Source organism: Nuphar pumila, chromosome 13 (assembly GCF_984573655.1).
Source record: "Nuphar pumila chromosome 13, dmNupPumi1.hap1.1, whole genome shotgun sequence".
NCBI classification, from domain to species: domain Eukaryota; kingdom Viridiplantae; phylum Streptophyta; class Magnoliopsida; order Nymphaeales; family Nymphaeaceae; genus Nuphar; species Nuphar pumila.
The window spans coordinates 67,976,592-68,003,219 of record NC_143261.1 but is presented as its reverse complement, the minus strand read 5'-3'; the positions used below and the strand labels follow the sequence as shown (position 1 = coordinate 68,003,219).

The following is a 26,628-nucleotide window of genomic DNA, read 5'->3' as shown; positions in this document are numbered from 1 at the left end:
ACACACTTGCGAAAAATATTTATAAGTTCATTTGATGAGTGGTTTGGTGTGTTTGAAAGCTAACATCATCGGCTACAATCAGTTTTTTATGCTCGAAACCAAATTCAACCATTTGAAAGGTCAAAAATGCACTTAAAGTGGGACCTACTTTTCGAACAGGTTATTATCGAAACCAAAAACATGTTTTGGCTATAACTTTTCACTCTGATGTCTGATCGAAGTGATTTACAGCTCATTGGAAAGCTAGAAACCTCTACTTTTAGTTAAAAGTGATTGAGGATGTTATTTCACAGGTCGAAATATGGTTAAAACCAAATTTCTTTCAAAGATACCTGAAAACACTGAAAACCTTCAGAAATAGTCCTTGAAATGCATTTTATCGAATAGGACTTTAAAAATACCCTTTAAAAATGTATGAGTGTGATTGGGTTAGAGATGGTCGAGAGAATATGAATTTCCTTCTTTTCCAAAGAAATACTTCATATTCTCGACGAATGACGAAGTATAAGGAGTTCACACCCTAAAACTTGAGGGATGTGAACGAACAAATCTCAACTTCCGACGAGTCATGGCATGACTATGTGCTAAGGACCAACTAATGATGTTGGTTCAGGAACCCGAAAAATTTTAGGTGTCAACAATACCCAAAGTGTGGGGGGGCCTTTGGAAGGATGAACATGATCCAATTGTGTAACTCATTACAGCTATATATGAATTTGTAATTCACTTTTATTGTATTTAATTATGTATTTTTGTGTTGTAAGTGCTAATTTTCATGATATGTTACTTTCTTTTCATGGTTTAGATAAATGTTGGAATAGATTTGCTCCCGCATTATATATGTTTGCTCAACATATATTGAGCTAGGGATGTGCCACAAGTTGATGCGAGAGAAATTGGAGTTATTTTTAGTGCATCTACACAAAGAAAAGGAGTAGGTTGAAGCACTCAAGATTGAATGATGTTGTATTTGTCACCTACAACATGAGATTAAGGCAAGGGTAACATTAAGATATATGTTAGTAGATTAATTTATACAACCTGTATTATAAATTGATATTTTAATGTTGCATAAAAAATTTTAAAAAAATCTAAAAGACAACACAAGAGCAGCTACAAACCCATCAGCATTGACAATATTGACATATTGGATGAGTGGATAAAAGAAGAGCCAGGAATCATGAATGATGATAAAGACTGGAATCAGTTAGATGCAGAGATGGAGTTTGAGCTAGACATGAAAATAATGATTATGTTAGTACAGAGCTAAATGAGGAGGAAGGAGGAGACAACTCGAAAGAAGAGGATCCATCATTAAACTATTGCCTTCGTCATGATTGATGAACATAGATAGACTAGGATGTTTTCTTTTGTTTTGTTATGTAATATTTGACTCTTTAATAGTAAATAAACATGCTTGTAGCTTTTGTTAGTTGTTAGCGGTGTTACCAGTTTCATTTTGAATGTTTTATTAGTGCATGTGTATGCTTAATTATTCATAATGCTCGCATTTGACTTCTTTTCTTGATCTATAGCATTCTATGATTTTTCTTGAACTTTTCTATTTATTTATTTTTATGTCTCATTTTTTGTGTAATTTTCTCAGTTTTTGTTATTTTTAAAATGAGTTTTTTTCCATAACTTACAATACTATTTGATACACCCATATCTCTAGTCCATGTGATATAGGTTCCAATATGATAATTACAACATTGTATGCCAGTGCTTAGTGAGTAGGATAACGTTGTTTACAACATTGTGAAAGCCAGATCTTCAGCCAAAAAATGATAATTGTTTGGGGAAGCTCTGAAATCAGTTGGTAGGACAAATGTCAATTATATGAATGTGCATGGATTTATTTGTTTTACCAAGTAGGAGAAGATCAATATTTATAAGGTATTAAGCACTTTAACATTATAAGTAGGTGTAACTAGGAGATGATCTGAAAATTATAATATAACTTTTGACAGCATCCCTAGCTGCCACTGAATTCAAATTGGAAAGGACGCCCCTTCTCCTTCATGATTTGCCCATAACCCTAGAATTGAGTTTCCCTCTCCCTCTTCTGTTGTCAACCATGTTTGTTCCTCTTGTTCTTATTTTATTTCAAGTGCCAAAGCAGTATAAGAATCAAGTGTGTAAAAGATACATCTCATATAGTGGGGTGAATACTTAAGTCGCCAACACTACAAATCAACTCATCTTGATTATAGAAGTTGAAATTAATCCAGACGAATAACACTATGGATGGAATGATGTAAATGACAAGTGACAAGCAACGATCCCAATCACCAGGAATGTCCTCTGGTATCATAATCCTTGAAACCATGAACTAGGACAATGTCAAAAATACGTAACCAGTAACTTTCAAATTTTGCCATGTTTGTGGTCCTTTTCCAACATTAATGATATAAACTCCACACCCACCTCCTTTAGCTTCTGAACAAGTCCTGGATTCACATAGTATAGATAGTCTTTTAATTATGATTTCCACATATGCTACCAATCTTCTCTCCTAGACTCAGAACAATGTGGCATTCAGTTGTAAATCTTCTTCTTCTCCCTTTCCAAATCGAACCTTCCTCTACATCAGCTTAATTTCTGCATAATATACCCATACTCCAAAACGCATTTCTCCTTGTCCCCTCCAAGACTTGGAAAAAGGAGAAACAAAAAGGAAATCCAACAGCACCACCCAACCAGGTAGCCAATTCAATCAGGTTGACTGGCAACACGAGTCCTCCTTCCGAATCATGGAACACCATCTTCACCACTCTACTAAAAAAAACATAAACTTACAAACAAAATCAAAGAAACCCGCTTTAAACAATTCAAACAATCCATGTGCCCAAAGGAAACAAGAAAAAAAAATGAATTACGACAAAGGAATCAAGCCCCAGAAAACCAAAATGTACAAATCAATGACCAACCACAAAATGGAACTGAATGGGCGTTGCAGAAACAAGGAAACGAGAAGTTTCTGGGGATTACATGATGGGAATTTAAAGGAAAAAGAGGGGGGGATTACCAATCGGGACCAATGGGTTCTTGACGGGCTTCTTGTGATCAAGTAGATCCTCAAACTGGGGCACCTCAGATTCACTCGACCCCATCTCTTCTCTTTCTCTTTTTGCTCTTTGTTTGTGCTCCTCTGTGCTCAAAATTGTTGGACTAACAGAGAACTCACCTCCCCGCTTTGTTCTCACCACTGCCTTCAGAATACCACGCGGAGCTACATGGTCCAGGATTTGGACGTTTCACGGGTCGGTTCGGGTCGTGAAAATATCAGGTGAAATACGATTGCACAAATATTTGTGCATTAAGCACCTGATCACCCTCCATCTTGGGGACAGGCCTGTCAGTTGTGCGGCCCAAGGCCCGATGGAGGGTGATCAGATGCTTAATGCACAAATTATGTGCCATGTGATTGCACCCGATCTGGACTCGTTCGGGTTTGTCACGAATCCAACCAGCTCAACTGTAGGTAGTTACGGCTGCTAAACGAGCTCAACGAACCGAACAAAGGGTGTCCAAGCTGAGTTGAGCTTGAGCTCATAAAAAACCCAAGCAAACTCAATAACAAAAATATATATTTTTTTAAAGTTGAAAACAATAGAATTTGGACTCTAAAACCTATTAAAGCGGGCTCAAACTAACTCTCTTGCAAAATAAATAATTGTTTTAAACTTGTAAGCAATAAGGTTTGAACTCAAAACTTATTGCTTGTAAATCAAACACTTTGACCGTCTTCATTCTATAATATAAAATATACTTATTATTAATAACCGGAGCTGAGATGAACATTGGTTGTTCATGCTCGAGCTTGTCGAACCTATTTCATGAGTTTGAAGGAGCTCTTTACAAGCTGAACACGAGCCAAGCCATGAGCAACTCTTGTTTCCCAGCCCTATAGGTAGTATGTAAATGGTTAGGATTCAACTTGAATATCCGACCAAATTCGAATTCATTCGGTAATTGCCTAGATCGGACTTGAGTGCAACCCATTACATCATGCCCATAGTTAGCAGAAGTATCTAAAACCTTAGAATCTGGCTTTGAAAATATCGCATGCTTATGAAATTTCATGGAAAACTCATTTTCTTAAGGGGGTGTTTGTTTCATGCCCTTTCCTGTCAAAGCGGATCTCTTTCATAAGAAATAAAGCCTAGTTCTTACAAAAGGGGAAACAAACATGTTTATAAAAAATATATGATGGGACCCACATGATAAATGCAAAAAACAACAACTTTCCTTGTCAAAATGAGTTCATAGTTTTTCCCATGAAAAAGCACTTTCACTCCAAAGTGACCCTTTCAAAAGAAAGAGACTAGAAACACCCCTTAATATAAAATCTAACTTTCATTGTCCTTAGTCCAACCCAACTATATCATGTCCATAGTTACCAGGAGCGTAAACATATCTTGAAAGTATAACTATCAACCATCAAAGCTTAAAATATAAGAATAACACAAAGTTGATAAACATTATTTAAGTTCCATCGTCTTATAACCAACCAGCATTCCTTTGATATGCTACAATAAGATGAAATCAATTTTAGTGCATCTCCTAGTAAGGCTCATTGACATATGTATGCATGTTTTAAGGGAATTGGTAACATGTATTAAGAAAATATTTGCCCCATGAATAGGACAATAATATCTATACAGCAAAATCACAATATTTTAATTAAGAACTATCCCTTGGGCTAGAAAATCATGCACCCTCCTCAAAGTAACACTGCTGAACTTGATAATGCGACAAAGAGAAAAATATATCTTCTAGATTATTCTACTTATACCAATAAGTCTGGTAGAGTGACATAGAATCTAATTATAATTTTAGAGAACCATTAAAAAAACTTTAGAAAACCATAACCATGTTGATTCACATAGTAGCATAGAATTGATTTTATATCATTATTATTCGACCGGATCCGTCTAATGTATTTAGATGAATATTTCATGGTTCACGCATTAGGAAGGGATGTTCATATGGAATTGAGTGTGGATTAAAAGACCGGCAATGCCATGGCCACAAGCATGGGTGTCTAATTTACTGTACAAAAAATTATATTTACACTAAACAAATGTCAAGAATTATACAAGAAATTAACTCTCTTAAGGGAAGGTTCTATGGTGGGGATAAATAGTAGCTTAGTTAAAGTTTCTAAGGGGCATTTGAATGTTGAGGCCTCAATGAATGTGAAACTTGAAGCTCGTTTATAAATGACAGCGAGTTAAGACACATCTTGTGCGTATGAGTTGCTAAGGAATGTGCAGCAGCCACATTAAAGGAGGGAAGTAGGCGTAAGGAAACATTGGTTGGTACCTCTCCTTAACAAAAGGAAACTTCAATGCACACAAGTACAAAGAAGGTTAGAAGAATGAAAAATAAGCCCTCTAGTTTATGGAAGCGTGTTAGGGGAGACAAACCAAAAGTATCAATATATCAGTTCTACTAGATTGGTATATATGATTAGCACCAAAATCTAATTGAAAATCAAAGATTCAATTGGATGCCATGCACTTCAAACAGTTTCTGAAAGTTAAGTTGTGGAGAATCATCCATCTTCTTGTAGATGTCATTGCACGTTTTTGAAATTCAGCCATCAACACCTTCCAGATCCTTGGATTTGAGCTCACCCTAACTTTGGAGGACGTGCATGCATTACAGGATTAAAGTGTCAAGGGAATCCTATCAATGCATCGAGGTTTAGTAATTTTCAACACCAGTGTCAATTGTTATTGAAAACAACATTTGATGCATTTGATGTTGATAGGATCAAGCTGTCTTGGTTAAGGGAGAGATATGACATTCAAAAAAATGTGAAAAATAGTGCAATTGTAATTATGAAACCAAATGAAGCTAAGGGCATTCCTACTCTATTTATGGGAAAATTGCATGTTTATCCACAATAGTGGCAAAATTGATTAATGTGTTGTACATCAAATTTTTGGTTACTTTGGACATGGTCTATTACTATGCTTAGGGGGGGAGTTGGGCTTACACACTTGTATGCAAGCCTCTCCCAATTCAAAACTAAAGGCAAAAACTAAAATGGAATTCTCAAAATTTTTGTATAAAATAACAATTAAACTAAAGGATCTTAGCCTTTCAACAAGTCAAATATCATGTCAATACGACATCAAAGTAGAAAGTTATAATCAAAATAAGGTGACTTGTTTAGTAAAAAACCTAGTGCTCATTTTGAGTATACTTTTTACCACTAAAATAATCAAATTTGGTTTTTCACTAAAAATATGAATTAAAGTATAGGATGTTATCTTTCCAACACATCAAATTAAAATCACCTCAAACTTGAATAGAAAGTTATAGCCAAAACAAGTTAACCTATTGAGCTTGTTTTAACCAATTTTTAGACGACAATCAGAATTATTGTTAGCACAAAAGAATCATCATTAGCACAAAAATTATCGTTAACACTAAAAATTTGTCATTAGCATCTTTTGTTAACCACAAATAAATTTGTCATTGATAATTTATCATATTCACTTTGTAAAACCATTGAAAATGCAGTTTTGTTTAGATAAAATCTGGATTGAACATGTTACATTACAAGAGACATGCCAACTTGGGAGTTGCATCAGAGCAAGTACTCATAAATAAGTGATGTTTTATACCCAAAAGTGTCACATCAATGTGCTTTTGCAAACCATCCAACAACATGAATAAAGCTTCCAACAGCTCTGTGCATGCTTGTTTGAATTGCAGCATCCCCAAGAGTCTTAGACCATAGATGACACAATGTCATTTAATTCATGATGTGTGTAACTTTATATAAAAACCTAGACATGCAAATGTTGGATATGAAAATGATGATTTATAAGTTGATTCTATCAAACTATGTTGTTAAACTCCCATGAGCGAGTGAACGAATTAAGAATGATCTAATAACTAATAGATGCACATCTCCTTAGTTACATGTTTAGTAGTTGCTAAGCTCTTATGAACGAGTGAGTGAATTCAGAACATTCCAATGAATCTATTAACTTTTTATTAAATGACATCATATCCGAGACTAATATATGCATATATTCTCAACTACAAGTTGAATGGTTGTTGACCTCCTCTGAATGAGTGAGTGAATTCAAAACGATCGTATAAATTTGTTAACCTTCTATTAAATGCCATCACATCTAAGACTAATAGATGTGCATCTCCTAAGCTACGCGTTTACTAGTTGTTGACTTTCTATAAATGAGTGATCAAATTTAGAACGATCCAATGAAGCCATTAACCACCTATTAAATACTATCACATCCAAGATTAATAATCTTTTAATGTACACGTTTAATGGCCACTGACCTCATATGAACGAATGAGTGAATTCAGAACAATCCAATGACTCGACTAATCTCTTATTAAAAACCAACATATCTAAGACTAATAAATGCACATATGCTCAGCTATGCGTTTAATAGCTACCAACCTTCTATAAACATGTGAGTGAATTCAAAATGATTTGTTTAATAATTGTTAACTTCCTATTAAATATCATTACATTCAAGACTAATAGATGCACATCTCCTCAACTATGCATTTAATGGTTGTTAACATTTTATGAACAAGTTAGTGAATTAAGAACGATCCATTTAATAGTTGTTAATGTCCTATTAAATAGCTACTCATTTAATGGCTACCGATATCTTGTGAACAATTGAGTGAATTCAAATTTATATGTTTAATAGTTGTCAACCTCGTATTAAATACTAACACATCCAAGACTATTAGATGCAGATCTCCTCAGCTATATCTTTAATAGTTGATAAATAATTATAAACTAGTGAGTGAATTTAGAATGACCTAATGATCCAATTCAATGAATTATCCTATGACCTTAATGATTAAAAGTGTGTACATGTTTTAGCAAATGATAGTGCATATACAAAAAGATTGCACACTTGTATGCATGTGATAAGTTACAATTCAATTTAACCAGTATATATAAGAGACAACTTTATTATATTTATATCAACAAAGTTTTGCTCTTAACTCCCACTCCCACTTTCACTCGGTGTCGATGCTCTTACTTCTGGCCATGCAGTTGCTGCTCATTCTACCTTTGCCTCGTAGGTATTGCTTGTTTTGCTTTTTCCATTGTAGTTGCAACCATCATCTCAGAATCTTTGATTAAGGAGTCTCAAAATATTGTGATATGTTCATAGAAAACCTTAACAAAATAACATTTTGAATTATGTAAATGATAAGTGTATTTTATGAGCCAAATAACATTACTATATGGGTGAAAGTAATGGTTGCTACTGTTATCCAAGCAGAGGAAAATTGTTCTAATGGTTTGTGCATCCGAAGTTCTCGCACCATCACCTAAAAGAGGAATACTCGCCCATGAAGGGTCACAAGGTATAAGGAAAGAATAACATTAGTTAGGTTTAGGGTTTTAGGGTTTATTAGCCAAACACATGAAGAAACAAGAACCACCAATATGGATTTTTTTAGGATATGGTTTCTTTTAGTAAAATTCTAATCTTGAATCAAACCCCAACCGACTCCCGTGGGTCGACTCTTCAAAGGGAGGGTCGACTCTTAGGTTGTTGGGTAGACCTCTTTTAAAACACAAGGTTCGACCCCTTGAGGGTCTTTTTCTACACAGGACTCTCAATTCAAAGGGTCAACCCTCGGGTCCCTTATCTTAAAACAAGGGTGGACTCCCTCTACATAGGGTTGAGTCTTTTTTGTCAAAGGTCCACCAAAACTTGTAGGGGGTACTCCGAACTCGTTTCAACTTTGTTTTTAACGAAATAAAGATTGTTCTCTTTAAAACTTTGATACAAACGCAACTGTATACTTGAAAGTTATAAAATATGCCTTAAAATCTCATTGTCTCTAAAAATTCGTGAACATTATACACACTCTTGCTCTACTCATTTTATTTCAGGACAAGGCGTCCACCATTGGCCTTCTCTTTCTTGTGCAGACTATTCATGCTTGGTTTTGTTGGGTGAGTCTAATTCGCTTACATTTTTAAACTGTTTTAGATTTCAACATTTTAGAGTGTCGCAGTTTTGTCAAGTCTGTGGCTCATACTAGTGCTTAAAGACATCCTAAATTCTTGGGTATTCAGATTATTTAGAAGTCTTATACTAGTGAAATCCCATTTGGAAAGATGAATTTTAAGAACAAGGTCAGGCTTCATTTGTTGCCAAACGCACTAAATTTCCTGGATTTGGAGAAGGTCCACTTGATGCCAATGCAGTGTCAAGTTCCTAGGCAACCAAGGTCTTTAGCAAAGTCCCTTGGATGGCTATTACTGGGTTGACTAGGAATAATTTTTTTAGTCATGAAGTCTCTGTCCAATTGAGAGTTGAAGGATCTGGGCCCTCATACTGATACCCATCTAAACAATTTATCAGATATGGTCCTAATTCCTAAGCGTTAATGGATGTAAATTGACATGTAGTTCACTTATATTGTATAGTCTTTAATGTTGCTACACAAGACCTTGTGTTCACAGACATCAACAAAATGTCTCCAGTATAAGTAGACCATATGTAGAATAGCTGCTACACAAGACCTTGTGTTCACAGGCATCAGCAAACTGTCTCCAGTATAAGTAGACCATATGTAGAATAGCTGCTACACAAGACCTTGTGTTCAAAAGCATCAGCTATAGTTCACCCACTCTAGCATCTGCAGTGGGCAATTTGATCCCAGTAATCACCTTCATACTTACACTACTATTCAGGTTATACCTTTGATTCAAATGTTTCCATACAATTAAGTTTATGTTTTTCATTTAAGGACTAATCTCATACTGTTTTGCCAGGATGGAGACCTTAGACTTGGGTAAATAGAATAGTCTAGCCAAGTTTGTTGGCGCAATGGTGTCCACCACAGGCTCATTTATTGACATGTTTTATAAGGGAACATCCATCAAAAACTTACTGTCACCACAGCAACTTGCTCATCCTAAAGAGGATTGGGTCCTGTGTTCTCTTTTCCTCTTTGGAGTTTGTTCTTGTGTTGCAACATGGAACATTTTGCAGGTTGAAGCAAATGGGAGAGCGTAGTTTAAGTCCTGCTTTTGTTCCTTATAGTGTTTGATCTTTACTGGATAGTCTTTAATACTTACAGGCAGCAATAGTTAAAGAATGCCCACCAGAGATGTTCATTACTGCTTTCAGCAGCTTGTTTGCAGCCATGCAGACAGCATTGGATGCAGTAGTTGCAGAACCCAACCCTTCTGCTTGGACTTTAAGGCCTAAACATGAACTTGTTTCCATTGCTTACTCAGTAAGTGCCATTTAATGATGGTTTTCTCCCTATTGATGTTAGAATAATTATAACATCATGAGCACTAAAAGCAGTTACAGTGCTTACAAAATACAGAACAAATGAACAAGAAAATTGGGTTAATATTTGCTACCCTCGTGAGTAAGGACCCCTTAGTAAAAAATTAATATTTTAAATCTGTTGATGTTTTTTTGCACCTGACCCTCCAGATTTAATATACAGGTTTGGCTTAGTAGAAATCAGTGCTTGGATCATGTTATTCCAACGAGTTTAAGATTTTGCAAGGGTTGAAAAAATCAATGGCTTACATTGTACCAAATTTTCAACTCCAATGAAATTGTACTTTTACATAGAAAATATACGATCCAAGAGTCTATTCCTCCTATTTTGACCATGCTTAACACATCCATGAGATTAGATTTGGTAAAAAAAACGTCACTATGACTTCCAAATAAAGGGTTCCTTCCCCACGAGGGTACAAATACTTTCCCCATAAAATTTATCTAATTACTTTCATATCCAAATTGTCCAACTCCATATGTTTCATGTGCAAAATAAAGGTAGTTTATCAGAAAAGATCTGATAATATATTGTAGGCATTCAATAGCAAATCATTTGGTTATAGCACTACCTTCATACTTTTGTATAGATGGAAGCTGTAGGCGTAGAGTTTTACTGAGTGACAATTCTTTGTTTGTCGAGATTATTGATTTGTTGAATTCTTGTGCTCTGGCACTAACTTTGGTGTCTTAAAATGCAGGCAGTCATGAGCAATATTTCCACTTATAACATGCAAACTTTTTTTTCAAAGTATAAAGCTGGGGTTAGGCGGACCCCTACCTGTTTATTAAAGGAAAAAAAATTACAAAATTATATATTTACAAAGGAGGGATCCAGTCCGGATCCATATCAGGACGATGGCTGAGGGTGTAGCGAGGGAGGGTGTTGTGTGTTCTCCCCCGAAGATGCATTGTTTGCTACAGTGCATGTTCGAGGGTCCGAATGAGCGCCACGTATATAAGCACATGGGGCTCGTATCCCCGTGTGTGTCGGCATCACTTAGCATCAAAGTCCGGTGCAGTTGCAAATACTTAAGTACTCTTTCCTGCTATTCTCGCCATGAAACGGTGGTTCGAGAAAAGGATAAAAATGCTCTCCATCCAAAAAAGGGAAACAACGGTTCGAGAAAAGGACAAAAATGTCCTTCATCCAGAAAGTCGAGGATGATGTTAACTCTTCAAAGTCCAAACGTTTTGTTTTCGCCCTAAGCAGTAAACTTTTGCACCATCTGCTGTAACAGGAGCTTCCTTTGACGATGCACCCTTTACTGTTGTCTGTTGTCTGTTGTCACCGGAGCAGCCATTGTTGTTGTCTCGAGTCCAGGTTCTCGCCTTGGTTTTTAGATTGTGTTACAATACATTGTCGCCTTCTCGTTCCTGCTTCGTGTTACAAAACATTTCCGGGTTCGTTCCTACCTCGTGGAGATAACTATAAATCAATCGATTGGTTCAATCATTGATGGGCGTTATAGGGGCATTTGTCGACCATCTCTTTTTACAGTCTTCTCTTCTTCTTCATTTTCGTTAGGCAGTATGAAAAAAAGCAATGACGCACAAACATTCCAACAAGTGCCATTAAGGCATCGTGAGTACCTTTCCATGTCATGCTATTGTTGAAGAACGTATGTCGTCGTGAGTGCCATTAATGGTTTGTTTTGTTATTGCAGGTGGATCTTGTCCTTTCGACAATTGGAAACTTAATGATATTTGTAAGACGTTGGGACCTGTTGACAAAAATGCTTGTTTACATATACAAGGAAGGGCCTCTACCCCATCTGGTATCGTCCATTCACTCGGTATATGCAATATATCGTAGTTTTAGTAACAGACTACCGATTTGTGAGATATTGTTTTGTTTGTTAATATCAATTTGTAAGCTATTATGTTGAATTTCTGTATAGATTATCGATTTGTAAGATATTATGTGTTTTGTAGTGTCTATTTGTAAGCTATTATACAAAATTTTTCGTATCGATTTATAATATAATTTGCGATATGTATATCGATTTATAAGCTATTATATGTTTTGTAGTGTCGATTTGTAATATATTATGTGATATGTATATCGATTTGTAAGATATTATGTGTTTTTTAGTATCGATTTGTCAGAAGTCAATGTTGTAGATTATGAAGCAAAAATTCACCTAGCGAAGGGTATCAAAAGGAAATTTGCCTTTGATCGCAATCGTCGGAGGACAAAGGGTGCACTAGAATTGGTTGGCAAGAAAATGTCTAAGAAACAACCAACCTCTAAGCAAAAAAAACAAAGCCCTTCGCATGAACAAGTATGTAATACATTATATTGTTTTTCATATAAATTGCATTACGTGCAGCTTATCAATATCTAACTTGTGTAATTTTCAACATGCAGCAATACCCTACAGACGTGCAGTACAACGTTGGAACCTTCAATCCTCCCGACCAATTTTTTCGGAATGATAGCTTCAGTTTTACAAGTCTTTTGGTATGTAATCAATATTGGGAGGATGTTTGCATTTCTTGTGAAACTTAATGTAGTATCTTATATTGTTCTGTTTCATGGGAGACTCAGATCAATTCGAAAGTGAGCTATAGAACACAAGAATCTCATGTGAATTCTATTTAAGTCTTACCATAAAGTTAGTTTTTATGCCCCTTTGCATGACCCAATTTCTACATTATCAGATTTGTTATGAGTTTAACAAAACAGGAGGTGAATATGCTTATGCACTGGATGGTCTTATTAAAAAAGAGTTTTTGGATGAAGCTATTTTCAAGAATCGTTAATAGAATTTTTAATATTTTTGTGGATCACCGTTCATGAAAAACAGGAATCGCGTGTGAATTCTGTTTAATAATGTATCTTTCACATATATGAATCGTTGTAATATGTATCATTCACATGTATAAATCGTTCTCTCATCTAACCATATGTATATCCATTTATAAGATAGTATGTGGTTTATAGTGTCTATTTGTAAGCTATTATGCTGAATTGTTGTATCAATTTGTAATATATTATGTGATATGTATATCGATTTGTAAGATATTATGTGTTTTCTAGTATCGATTTGTAAGATGTGGTACCATATAGTGTCCTATCGCGATCTACACAATGACGTCTATGTTGGCCACAACTGGATGAAAATCGCAATGTGTATGAGTACAAATCGCGATAAAATTGTACTGACAAATCGTTGTCTCTTCTAGCCTTCAAATATATACATCGTTGTATAACCCAATCCAATCATTGTCCTACCTAAACCCATAATACAAATCAACGTGAAATTCAACAAAAAAAATTGAGGTAAATTCAAAGTGATTTACAGCATGAAGTCGATTTATGTTTTATACAAAACAATATTTTAGTAATAGTTGCAAATCGATGAGTAAATCATGATATTATATATCGATATCGTTCACAAAGACAAACAAAGATATATCATTGTCGTTGTAGCTTCTTAAATACAAATTGATGTTATTTATAGCCACATTCATTTATCAAAAATATTAGTATCTATTTTCAATACATCATGACCAATGGTTTGGCCATGAAATGATTTACATAATGACAGATTAATAAATGGCTAAAAAGAAAAACAATAAACAAAGCCACACGATGTATGGACTTAGTAAAGTACAAATCAAGAATAATTAATTGATACAAATCGAGGTAACTTTATAAATACAAATCGATATCGATTTGTGTATACTTGTGTAAAACTCTGCAAAATGTAAAACCCTAATATAGATCTATATAAAGCCCTACCCGACCCAATCCGACCCGACCCGTTGTTCAGGTCTAAAACCCTAATCTATTTAACTTGTCTTCCTCTTTTCTGTGGTAGTGCAACTTCTTCTTCTTCTTCTTTTTTCTCCTTCACCTTCGTCTTCTTTTTCTTCTTGTCCTTCTTCTTTTTCTTCCTTGTATTTTTCTTTCTTCTTTATTCTTTTGTGTTCCTTCTACTTGTGCTTGATAGATGGGGTTTGATGTTGATAATGTAGTTGTTGCACGCCACGAGAAAAGATTTGTATAATCTTCGATGATGATTATGGTGGTTATCTGCATGATAGACAGGGGGTGATGTTGATGTCCATCTATTTGATATATTTCTATTGTCGGACCCTTCATTGTTCGCAAACCATACTTCACAGTTAGAAAAATATCTGCCTAATCTTCGATATACTTTATGACAAATATGTAAAAGCGATTTATCATGTAGCCCCTTGGCTCCTTCAAGGGGATAGTGCCTGAGCTTAAGTTGTGAAGTATATTGTCAAGAGTACACAAATGCTAGAGTCTCTAAGAATCAGCCTCAGTCCGAGAAAAATGGTACAGTGGGCTTCCATTACTAATAAGCTCATTTTCTTGGAGTGGATGTATCATCAGCTGCACATAGAATCGCTTTGCAGCAAGAAATGAACTCAACGATGAACAATATAGATGTTTTGGTGATCTCTTACGTAAAAATGAGAGTCTCTAAAAGATAGATATGTGTTTGACGGAAATGTCCTCTCATAAATAGGTTTTCATATTCCCGCACCTAGATTGCATTAGAAGCACAACACCATTTTGGATGTGGGTTTCATACTGGTGATGCTATCTGTTTTCTTTAATGATGATGGTCATGTATTATATCTAAGTCAAACCATTGGTCATGATATATTGTAACTAAATACTAGTATTTTTTGTATATGAATATGGTTGTAAATCATGTGAATTTGTAGTTACGAAGTTACGGCGAGAACGATATGTCTTTGTTTGTCTTTATGAACGAAATCGTTGAAGTAAAACCCAAAATCCTTAAACCTAAAACCTCAAACCCCAAAACCCTAAACCCTAAAACCTCAACCCCAATCGCCCGTAAAAGCGATTAGGAAATATTGTTAACATAAACATAGCCCGTAAAAGCAAATCGCGTTAGCACGTAATCTTCATACGTCATTGTGTAAATCGTGATGGTATAACGATTTGCACAATGACGTCCATGTCGACCATAATTAGATGAAAATTGCACTATGCATGAGTACAAATCGCGGTAAAAGTGCATAGTTTGTGCAAATCATTTCAATAGTTTATCAATGTTTGTGCAAATTGTTTCGGCCATATATAAACGCTTGTTTGGTTTTTATTTACCATAAAAGTATGGAACATAGGAATCACGTGTAAATTCTGTTTAAGTCTTAACATAAAGTTAGTTGTTATGCCTCTTTGCATGACCCAATCGCGTTTGAAATCTCACATTATAAATTGTTGTAATCGTTTTTCACTGTACACAACGCTAATTGCTTTTACGATTTTCATTTACAAACGGCTAACATAACAACGATTTGCCTTTGCTATAAATAATAGTCCAACTTATTGGTGTGTTTAGTAAAATTGAAATTTTATTTATTTCAACTCAGAAAGATTTACATAATTTGTATACACAGTCTTACAAAATTTGTATACAAAATTTGGTTGTACAGTCTACAAAATCTGTCACAAGTCGATGTACATCATATTACTCCTGGGGGGTCGCGTCATTCGTTGCCTTCTAGGTATTCTTGCCGGTTGAATTTTTTTTCTCTTTTGCAATTAGAAACTCCATCAATTTTTCGCATAGTTCTGTGTGGAATCCAGGTATATTATCCTGCAACAAAAAGGTAATGTGATACCAATATATAAATTGACTCCACAATCATAGAGGATAATAAAACATGTTTAAGTGTAGAACATATAGCGTCGAAATCAGGTTCTCGTCCATTGTATATTGCTTCAATATACTTCATTACAAATACGTCACAATCGATGTCATTATTTTGTAAAGGAGCATCATGTGTTAAGCGAAATCTTCACTCACCAATGTCGACACCCAAAACATCTCTGACGAATCCCAACTATGGTTAATGCAAAAGCAAGTAAATTCCTGGCCATCGTACATGATACGATACCCTTATAGATGGAAACTTACCAAATGCAAAATGTCACGATGTACACTAGGGTGAAAGTCCAATGAGTTGTAGCACCATATTTATTTTTCCCGTAAATCCATCACGTATAAGACCCAATGCTGAGCAGTTTGCTAGAGTGTAGGAATCAATATCTATAAATCGATAAAATATCTTACAAATTGTGTTAGGACTGTTATGCCTAAACCTTGGACAAGAGGTTTCTTCACTTACTTTTTCACTTGACTAAAAGTCTTCGTAGTGATCATTGTTACCCCAGTATGATAGTCCATCTTGAAATCTAATGGAGTATGGCAATCGGCAGACGAAACTCCGTTGAACGAAACAGTGATAATAGTAAGGTTAAAACACGAAGCAACAAGATTAAATCAAAAAAGAAAATAAACATATAAGAGAACCAATATACCATGAAATAAGGGGTGACGATGCGTCAAGTATTGGTTGTTGCGTTGCTTTGAATATACATAACAAAATTGGATATAGTCTATTTACAACAAATATGCATGTGTTAATATACATACCCATGGCATACGTAATATATAACTGATAGTCGTTTCAAACGTACAAAATTACTGATAGTGTGTTCTTCTGCAAATTTATTTTGCAACCATTTGATGTTATCTTGGAGCTCTTTGCTGAGTTTTTCGGCACTGTTTTTTGTGGATGTTCCACTGAAAATAGCAGAATATTCAAGAAACGATATTGAAATTCCTTTCTACAGTATACAACACAAATCGAATATACGCCATAAAAGAGATAAATTTTGAAGAAACTCGTCATGAGGTTTAGACAATATACGCCTGATTCACCATCGTTGGTCATGTAGCTATCGTCGTCTCCTTCCTCAACATCGATAACCCATTTGCGATGAAGTAGGTTATATGTTCAATTCACAAACACGTCATTTATAAAGGAAACATTGGTTTGTCTGTTCCTTAATCATGAAGCGACACCGTCCTGAACTTATGCGATGTGTCATTCATATATAAATGAAACATCATTTCACATCCCGCCAGTTTTTAAAAAATACCACCAATTTTCAAAAAAGCACGAGATCTGCCTTTTACAAAACTAGTCAACGCGATAGGACGTAGCAAGCAAATCACAATAGCACGTATTGTTACAGAGAAATCGATTTGCAACTAAGTCTCGATTTGTAGTTTACTAAGTCTAAGCATCGTGTCAATTTATTTATTATTTTTTTTTGACATATTGTTCATATTGACAATGATCATGACAACAAATCGCGATAGGACAAATCGTTCACATTACCAATAAACATCGTATTGATTTATTTTTTCTTCCTCTTTCTCGTCTTTTAGCAGTCATTGTGTAAATCGCGATAGGAAAATCATTAACATAGATAAAGCTCGTCAAAGCAAATCGTGATAGTACAAATCATTGCAATGAAATTGATTTGCATCTGTTACTTAAATCAGTATCAAGTTGTAAATCGATTTGTATTTATCTATTCTAAACATCGTCTCATTTTTTTATTGTTTTAGTTTTCTGCCAAAACATAAAACCCAAAAACCTAAATCATAAACCCTAAACCCCTAAATCCTAAACCACTAAAACCCTAAACCCTAAACCCTAAACACTAAATCCTAAACGCTAAACCCTAAACCCTAACCCCTAAACCCTAAACCCTAAACCCCTAAACCCTAAACCCTAAACCCCAATCCCTAAATCCTAAACCCCTAAACCCTAAAACTAAATCCTAAAACCTAAACCCTAAACCCCTAAAACTAAACCCTAAACCCCTAAAACCCTAGACCTAAATCCTAATCATCGATTTGTATTTATGAAGTTACATCGATTTATAGTTTACTAAGTCTAAACATCGTGTCAATTTGTTTATGAATCAGCCATTGTGTAAATCACGATACAACATATCATTCACGTAGAAAACGCTCGTAAAAGCAAATCGCGATAGGACAACAAACCCTAATCTCGATTCTTACTAATATAGCATTATTGTGTAAATCACAATTTTTATGTATGAGTGCTAAACGTGAGATGACAATTTATAATAACGGGTTCTTACTAATATAGCATTGTGTAAATAGCGATAGGACATCATTCACACAGACAAAGCTCATAAATGCAAATTGCGATAGAATAAATCATTTTTGTTTTATGTCTGTTGTTGTACAGATTGTGATAGAATACCTTCTATAAAATAGTGATAGCGATTTGCAACTTTTACTTAAATATTTATATCAAGTTGTAAATTGATTTGTACTTTACTAAGTCTAAACATCATGTCGATTTGTGTACACGTGGGTAAAACCCTATTCTTTGTAAAACCTTAATATAGATATGTGTAAAACCCTACCCGACCTGTTGTCCATGTCTAAAACCCTAATCTATTTAACCTCTTTTTTGCAACAACGCAACTTCTTCTTCTTTTTTCTCCTTCGTCTTCTTCTTCTTCTCTTTCTTTTTATTTTTCCTTGTATTTTTCTTTCTTCTTCTATGTTCCTTCTATTTGTGCTTGATAGATGGGGTTTGATGTTGATGATGCAGTTGTTTCACGCCATGAGAAAAGATCTATATAATCTTCGATGATGATTATGGTTACACTACAAGAAACCTGTGGATTAGCGACGACCTAAATCCATCGCTAATCCGTCGCTAAACAGTTTAGCGACGGATTAGCGATTGATAGAGGCCATCGCGAATTTTTGCTCGCTAATTGGCGAAAAACTTATCTGTCGTTAATTTCGTCGCAAATTTGTGACAGATTAGTGACGGACATTATTTGTCGCTAAATTAAAAAAAATAAAAAAATTTGATCCCTGTCGGGCGGTATTCCGGCAGCAATAAACCGGACTTATACCGCACCCGACAGACATTGCACAGACTTGTATCATCCTTCGTGAATCGATGCTCTCCGGCATCGCCGTCCTCCGTGAACCGGCGTCGCCGTCCTCCAACAATCGCTCAACCTCGTCGCCATCCACCGTGAAACGACATCCTCCGAAGTCATCGCCGTCCTCCGTCGTCGTCGCCGTCCTCTGGTGTCGCCGTCCTCCGTGAAACTGCGTCCTCTGAAGTCATCGCCATCCTCCGGCATCGCCGTCCTTCGGCGTCGCCGTCCTCCATGAAACTGGTCCTCCGAAGTCGTCGCCTTCCTCCATCGTCGTCGTCCTCCATCATCGTCGTCCTCCGGCGTCGCCGTCCTCCGGCGGCGTCGTCATCCTTCGTGAAACTGCCTCATCGGCGTCATGCTCTCCAGCGTGCTCTTCGACGGGGAGAGAGCGGTTTAAATCGTGCGCGGTCGATTTAAATTTCGAACGAGGAGAGAGGGAAAATTTTGCGCTCAGTTTAAATCGAAAATTAGCGAGGGAATTTTTCCGTCTCTAATCCGTCGCTAATTAGCGACAGATTAGCGATGGAAAAATTCCCTCGCTAAATCCCTCGCTAAAATGGTTTTCTTGTATTGAGAATTAGCGATGAAAAATTGTTGTCGTTAATCTATCGCTAATTAGCGACGGATTAGCGATGAAACAACTTTCATCGCTAATCTGTCGCTAATTAGTGACGGATTCATGAAGAAAGTTTTCTCTAGCTAATTTGTCGCTAATTTATGACGAAAAAAATCCGTCGCAAATTTCCGTCGCTAATTAACAATTTTCTTGTAGTGTTATTATCTTCTATGTATACATCGATGTATTCATGACACATATGACTGTGGCGTATTTGTCGTGAAGTACATTGAAGCTTACGCAAATTATAATGGCCATAATCATCTTCAATCGTTGCCGCCATACCGAAGCAATCACAGATATTCTGCATGATAGACCTGAATCAATCATTGCCATCATACCGAAGCAATCACAAATAAATAGCTTTTCATGATGTATTGTAACTAAATACTCATTTGTTTTGATTGTTCTATGTGAGGTTCTATTTGGGATGAGAATTTGAGAACTTTTGAAATCATTTGATTGAGTGTTAAATTCCCCCTGGCTAGTGATAAATGCATGACCTGAAAGACCATTTGCTTTTGCAGTACATTCCTCCAGCCTTTGCAAGGCATATCAAGTTAGATAAATATGCTAATGTCACCTTAAACAGCTAAAGATGGTGCTATGTTTCTCAAGAATGGTTGGCCAACATTTGTCGCATGTCATTCCTTGCAATTTGGAGAATTTTTGGTGTTCAAGTAGATAGATTTGGACCTCCATTGGTAGATAGATTTGCCTTCTATCATTTCCAGTGACTAGTGAAGGCCACTGATTAAACTAAAGGACCTAGTCGTGCAGGATGCATCTTCTCTGCCTGTTGCAATCCATACCTTCGATATACTTCAGTTCTGCCTGAAAGCAAGCTGGATTTCATGCGCACCTGGATTGCACTCGAAGCACATAACTATTTGGACGTGGGGATGATGTTGATGATGATATCTGTTTTCTTTGATGATGATGGTCATGTATTGTAACTAAATACTCATATATTTTGTAAATGAATGTGGTTGTAAAGTATCGTTAAAGTTAACTCGATTTATAGTTTACTAAGTCTAAACATCGTGTCGATTTGTTTATTGTTTTTCCTTTCTGCCTTTTATGAATCATTCATTGTTCATATATATAAAGCTCGTAAAATTAATTCGCGGGAGGACAATTGGTATCAAGCAAATCGCTATAGCAAGTATCGTTACAATGAAATCGATTTGCTACTATTTCAGGATTTGTAGTTTACTAAGTCTAAACATCATGTCGATTTGTTTATTGTTTTTCTTTTTCGCCTTTTATGAATCAGTCATTATGTAAATCGTGATGGACATATCGTTCACATAGACATAGCTCGTACCAGCAAATCGCTAGAGGAAAATATTATTATATTATGATACTTAAAGAATTGTGGTTCTAAGTAGATTATATTTATTTGCCTTTTATCAGTCAGTGTAAATCGCGATAAGACAAATCGGTGTACATATGATGTATCTAAATTGTTATACCAGATATCGTCCCAGAGCGATTTACACAATGACATATGTATCTTTGAAGTTAACTTGATTTGTTCTTTACTAAGTCTAAACATCGTGTCGATTTGTTTAGTTTTCTTTTTCGCCATATATGAATGTCATTCTGTAAATCGTGATGGAATGTATCATTTGCTTAGACAAAGCTTGTAAAGGCAAATCATAATAGGATATTCAAATGAATTTGGTTTAATTATTTGATGGGTTTTGGTGGCATGGTTGTATATATCGTGATGTATCGTTCATGATAGTACATAGTCTTTATACGTACAAACTGTTTAATCCTTTTATCAATGTTTGTATAAATTACGATATAAAGACAGCTCGTAAAAGCAATTCATAATTTGCGCAGTACACAATGCTAAACGCTTTTTCGATTTTTTTTATGAAGGCCGAACAATACAATGATTTGTTCAGTGGCACTTGTGTGTTACACTTATTAAAAAAAGGATTATACATTTATAGAATATCATTTTACAAAATTTTTTTATAGAATTACAACAAAGAATTATAGAATTACAACAAATAAATATTGGGATAAAAAAATCATATAATGTTTATTCAGTGGCACTTGACGACTCAGATGGACTTTGACATACAAATCGTCTCTTTCTTTTTCTTGATGGCCTCTTGGTTCCTGTGATCTTATTAAAACCATTGGTAATCAGCTCTACCAGTGATCGCATTTGTCTTCCCAAATTGCTCACATGCTTCTGTAACTCCTTATTCTTCCTCTTCAGCATCTCAAACCTTGTGGTGGAGTCTACCTTCTTTTTTGTGAGCTGTGTTCGCTTCTCATTATGTACTGCAATTGAGAGAATCATTGTTGTAGTCGGAGAGATACGATGAACGTGTTTTCTATGCTAAGAGACAACATGATGGGGAACAGGAGGGACACACAGGTTCTCAACATTTCCACGTTCCTTATTCTCAATCTTCAGATTTGGACGTATGGGTTCCCAATATTTTTTGAAATAGTTGGGGTCATATTGTCATTCTTTATAATCATACGCTATGGCACGAACACCTCATTGGTTCCAGTTATCCAATTGTTTCCTGAAGCGATCATGCCAATTCACATTCCTGACCCCACCACTTTTCATCTTTCTTCTCACTTCTACACGCTACTTTGGGGTAGATTGTCCCAAGTCAGCTTGTAGGAAAACTTGACTACCATGCTGCAACTCGACTTCATAATTGCTAAACAGCCAAATATCGCAGGCAGACAATCTTGCAGCCTGAGCAACAATCTCTTGGTCCTCGTCCTCCCCATCTCCATAAGATCTCCACACAACCTGTATATTGGAGATTATGGTTTTGATATAGACATATTTATTCATGCTAATGAATGTTAAATATTAAAATGATTTATAATAACGAGTGTCAAATATATTACAATGACTATTACTAATGAGAGCTTTGTATTAAAATGATTTATACTAATGAATGCTACATATTACAACGATTTACAATAATGAATGCTAAATGCTAAAAAGATAATGCTTTATACTAGTAAAAAATAATCCTGCAACGATCATTACTTAAGAAAGCTAACGATTACAATGATTTACATGCGATAACGATTTGTACTAAGGAATATAAAATCCTGCAACGATCATTACTTAAGAATACTAACGATTATAATGATTTACACTAATGAAAGTTAAATGCTAAAGCGATAACGATTTGTACTAAGGAATACAAAATCTTGCAATGATCATTACTTAAGAATGTTAAACATTAGAACGATTTATACTAACGAAGTAAAAATCTGGCAGCGATGATTACTTAAGAATGCTAAACATTTCAACAATTTATACTAATGAATGATAAATGTTGAAACGATTGTAAACGATTTTAAACCATTTACCTCATTTAATTGCAGACCATCTAAAATAAACTTAGCATTATCTTGTTTTACATTTATTCTAGCCCACCGACCGATCTTTAGAAAACCACAAATCGCAGGGTCATACTAAGGACGCAAGGCGACAATATGCTCCCACAATCAGGCCTACAAAATCATATATATTAGTAAGACTATAACCATCAACTATCTTAGTCTACAACTACAAAATATGTAATAAACAATTACCTAAACAAATGGCCAAAACCCTGCGACGGTTTTTGTACCATTACTTGCACAGTAAAGTTGACTGTACAAGTATGCGAGCATAGCAGCACCCCATGCATAGTTATCGACTTTATCTAAGTCTTCAAAGAATTGCAGCCACATGTAACTTATTCTCGAACCAAACAAATCAGAAAATAAAGTAAGTCCAAAAAAATAAAGAAGGAAGTCGCGCAACTCTTGGTTAGCTCTTTCAGATGCATATGTAGCGGATCGGCCTTCCCATTTATTACAAAAAAGAATAAACTTTCATCGATGTAGAATTGCTTCCACCAGAAATACATTGTCTTCATTCCTTCATCGACATTCTTAGAAGGGCCATGCACTTGTCCCTTGCGATATAGTTTGAATCCCGTAATAGGACAACACTTCCATGGCACTTAAGGCCTATAATCCGCGTCATACCTTCTAGGGTCATGGTGATCTCAAAAGAATCAAACTAGAATGTGTTCGTCTTATTATTCCACTTATTTACCAGGTGGGTCATGGTGTCCCAGCACGTTTCAAAAGAATGTTGGTCTAGAAGGCCGCCAAAGTGCATATTTCGCAATCAATCCTTCTGATATTCACTCAGTTCTTCCTACCAAGATAGAATTATAGGCCACTGATACCACCCTCTGAGCTTTTCACTTGATTCTCTACTTCTCTTGTGACCTTCTTGTAACACAAAATAGCATATTATTCGTATCAAATCAAAATTAGTTTTATTTGTACTTCTATACATCGTTGTACATAGTAATCGCTATAAAAAATAATCGTTGCACACTCGCTATATATAGTAATTGCTATCACAGTAATCGCTATACATAATCATACCTATAACAGTAAATCATTTACAGTAATCGCTATCACAGTAATTGCTATACATAGTAATCGCAATCACAGTAAATTGTTCACAATAATCACTATACATAGTAATAACTATCATAGTAAATCGTTCACAGTAATTGATATACATAGTAATTGCTATCACATTAATCGCTATACATAGTAATAACTATCACAGTAAATCATGACAGACAAGATCGATTTACGTACCTTGGTCACACTTTTCTCCTCTTCATCCCCTCCCTCCATCATCTACCTTTTTTCTTCCTTCTTTGGCTCCCTACTCTGCTTTTCAATTTCTTCCTTCCTTTCCATTTCCTTCTCTTCCTCCTATTACTTTTTCCTTTTCCTTTCCTTCTCTTCCTCCTCTTGCGTTTTCCTTTCCTTTTCCTTCTCTTCCTTCTGCTTTTTCCTTTTCCTTTCCTTCTCTTCCTCGTCCTCCTCCTTCATTTGCCTTTCTTTCTCTTTCTCTTCCTCATTCTCCTTCTCCTTCCTTTGCCTTTCCTTCTCTTTCTCGTCCTTCTCATGCTTCTTCCTTCACCTTTCCTTCTCTTCCTCATCATGATGTTTCTTCCTTTGCCTTTCCTCTTCTATCTTCATCATTTGTCTTTCCTTCTATTTCTTCTCCTTCTTCTTCAATTGTTTTTCCTTCTCTTCCTCCTCCTTATTTTTTCTTTGCCTTTCTCTCTCCTCCTCATCTTTCTTCATTTGCTCCTCCTCCTCCATTTGCCTTTTCTTCCTTTGTTTTTCATTCTCCTCCATCTTCTTCCTTTGCTTTTTCTTCTCTTCATCATCCTTCTTCTTTTCGTCATCTTTAGTTCTTCCTCATGCTTCTTTTGCTCTTTAGCCTCAATATCTGATGAATAATCCTCTGCATAATACAATTCCAACGCTTTGTCCCTTTCTTTATCAATCTCAATCTTTATTATATTTTGGTACCCTTCATAACGCTCATATAGATATGAATGGCAGATCATTTCATTAAGTCTCATGAAATCGAACGACAGAAAATTTCTTGTCTGACGAGCTTTAGACATTGCTAACTTGCACAAATGTTACAACCGCCTCCCCAAGTATATAATATTACAAATTATCCCATTCGTTAAATAATCACTAATATTACAAATCATCGCAATATTTGGCTTCATAAGTAAACATTGTTGTAAGATTTAGCAAACTTAAGTACAAATCAAGGTAACTTCATAAATACACATCGCTAATGCTTTAAATGTATAAATCGTTGTTGCTTCAAACTTATAAATCGTTGTATAAATCATAACCTTCATAAGTAAGTACATATCGTTGTAACGTTTGGGCTTCAGGCGTAAACATTGATGTACAATTTATCAAACTTAAGTACAAATCATGGTAATTTCATTAAATCGTTATTGCTTCAAACGTATAAATCATTGTTGCTTCATAAGAATAAATCGTGCTAACTTTTTTTTGACGCCTAGAAGGTGGATAGGTACAAATTGATTTATTTCAGTATGAAAATATGTATTATTTAGCATAAATAGTAAAACCAGTTGTAAGATTTAGCATTCAGATTTACAAATTAATTTGTTTGCATAACGAAACATTACAAAACTCACCGAAACGATACAAGTTTTGGTAATCCGACAGTGGAGGAGAAATACCCAGAAGGTAGACGTAGCCAATGGTGGCAACGATGCTGCCACTGCGAAATTGTTGTCTCAAGGATGCTTCGACGGCGGCAGCAGATGACGGCAAAGGGTGCTCCGGTGGCAGCATACGAAGGCAAAGGTTGCTCCAAAGGTAGCAGACGATGGTAAAGGGTGCTCCGGCGGTAACAGACGACAACAAAGGGTGCTCTGGTGAAAGCAGACAATGGCAAAGGAGGGTCCGATGACAGCAGATGACAACAAAGGGTGCTCTGGTGAAAGCAGACGATGGCAAAGGAGGGTCCGGTGGCAGCAGACGACGACAAATGGTGCGTCATCAAAGGGAGCTCTTGTTACACCAGATGGTGCAAAAGTTTACTGCTTAGAGCAAAAATAGAACGTTTGGACTTTGAAGAGTTAACATCATTCTTGAACCAATGTTTCACTTTTCTAGATGAAGGATCTCGAATCGTCGTTTCACTTTTCTAGATGGAGGATATTTTTATCATTTTCTCAAACCGTCGTTTCTTGACGAGAATGGCGGGAAAGGGTACTTAAGTCTTTGCAACTGCACCGCACTCTGATACTAAGTAATGCTGACACACACGGGGATACGAGTCCCACGAGCTTACATACGTGGCACTCATTAAGACCCCCAAACATGCACAGTAGCAAATTGTGCGTCTTCGAGGGGAACATATAACCTGCTTTGATGTAGCGAGGTCTGCCACTACATTCTGGGCAGAGAGGATCCCGTCGTGGCTGAGGGGTACCATCTGATGTGGCATAATC

At 35.8% G+C, this 26,628-nt stretch overlaps 3 protein-coding genes across 3 annotated transcripts in view; 2 read left to right on the top strand and 1 right to left on the bottom strand.

Annotated features, from left to right (window-relative positions):
• Positions 1–3,151, bottom strand: part of LOC149818598 (RING-H2 finger protein ATL48-like) — an 82,702-nt gene extending 79,551 nt beyond the window's left edge. Inside the window, exon 1 of the mRNA XM_089985985.1 lies at positions 3,029–3,151. Within this exon, the coding sequence (XP_089842111.1) occupies positions 3,029–3,113 (85 nt within the window). The 5' untranslated portion in view covers positions 3,114–3,151. The remainder of the gene's footprint in view (positions 1–3,028) is intronic.
• Positions 3,152–8,041: 4,890 nt separating this feature from the next.
• On the top strand, positions 8,042–9,833 carry LOC149818597 (WAT1-related protein At5g40210-like). The gene is made up of 4 exons (XM_089986254.1): positions 8,042–8,094; positions 8,918–8,980; positions 9,608–9,724; positions 9,806–9,833. The coding sequence occupies exons 1-4, from the start codon at positions 8,042–8,044 to the stop codon at positions 9,831–9,833; spliced, it is 261 nt and encodes an 86-aa protein (XP_089842380.1).
• A 27-nt stretch (positions 9,834–9,860) lies between these two features.
• Positions 9,861–18,823, top strand: LOC149818596 (WAT1-related protein At1g43650-like). Its single transcript, XM_089986253.1, has 3 exons — positions 9,861–10,025; positions 10,114–10,272; positions 18,767–18,823. Exons 1-3 carry the CDS (start codon positions 9,861–9,863, stop codon positions 18,821–18,823), a joined length of 381 nt encoding a protein of 126 aa, XP_089842379.1.
• The last annotated feature ends 7,805 nt before the right edge of the window (positions 18,824–26,628 follow it).

Excerpts from the sequence above, each read along its gene's own strand:
- LOC149818597 (XM_089986254.1), top strand. The coding sequence starts at position 8,042 with ATGCTCTTACTTCTGGCCATGCAGTTGCTGCTCATTCTACCTTTGCCT. Across the intron at positions 8,095-8,917 it reads ATTCTACCTTTGCCTCGTAG|GACAAGGCGTCCACCATTGG; the intron begins GTATTGCTTGTT and ends ATTTTATTTCAG. Across the intron at positions 9,725-9,805 it reads ATACTTACACTACTATTCAG|GATGGAGACCTTAGACTTGG; the intron begins GTTATACCTTTG and ends CTGTTTTGCCAG.
- LOC149818596 (XM_089986253.1), top strand. The coding sequence starts at position 9,861 with ATGGTGTCCACCACAGGCTCATTTATTGACATGTTTTATAAGGGAACA. Across the intron at positions 10,026-10,113 it reads CAACATGGAACATTTTGCAG|GCAGCAATAGTTAAAGAATG; the intron begins GTTGAAGCAAAT and ends TAATACTTACAG. Across the intron at positions 10,273-18,766 it reads TTGTTTCCATTGCTTACTCA|ATGGGGTTTGATGTTGATGA; the intron begins GTAAGTGCCATT and ends TGTGCTTGATAG.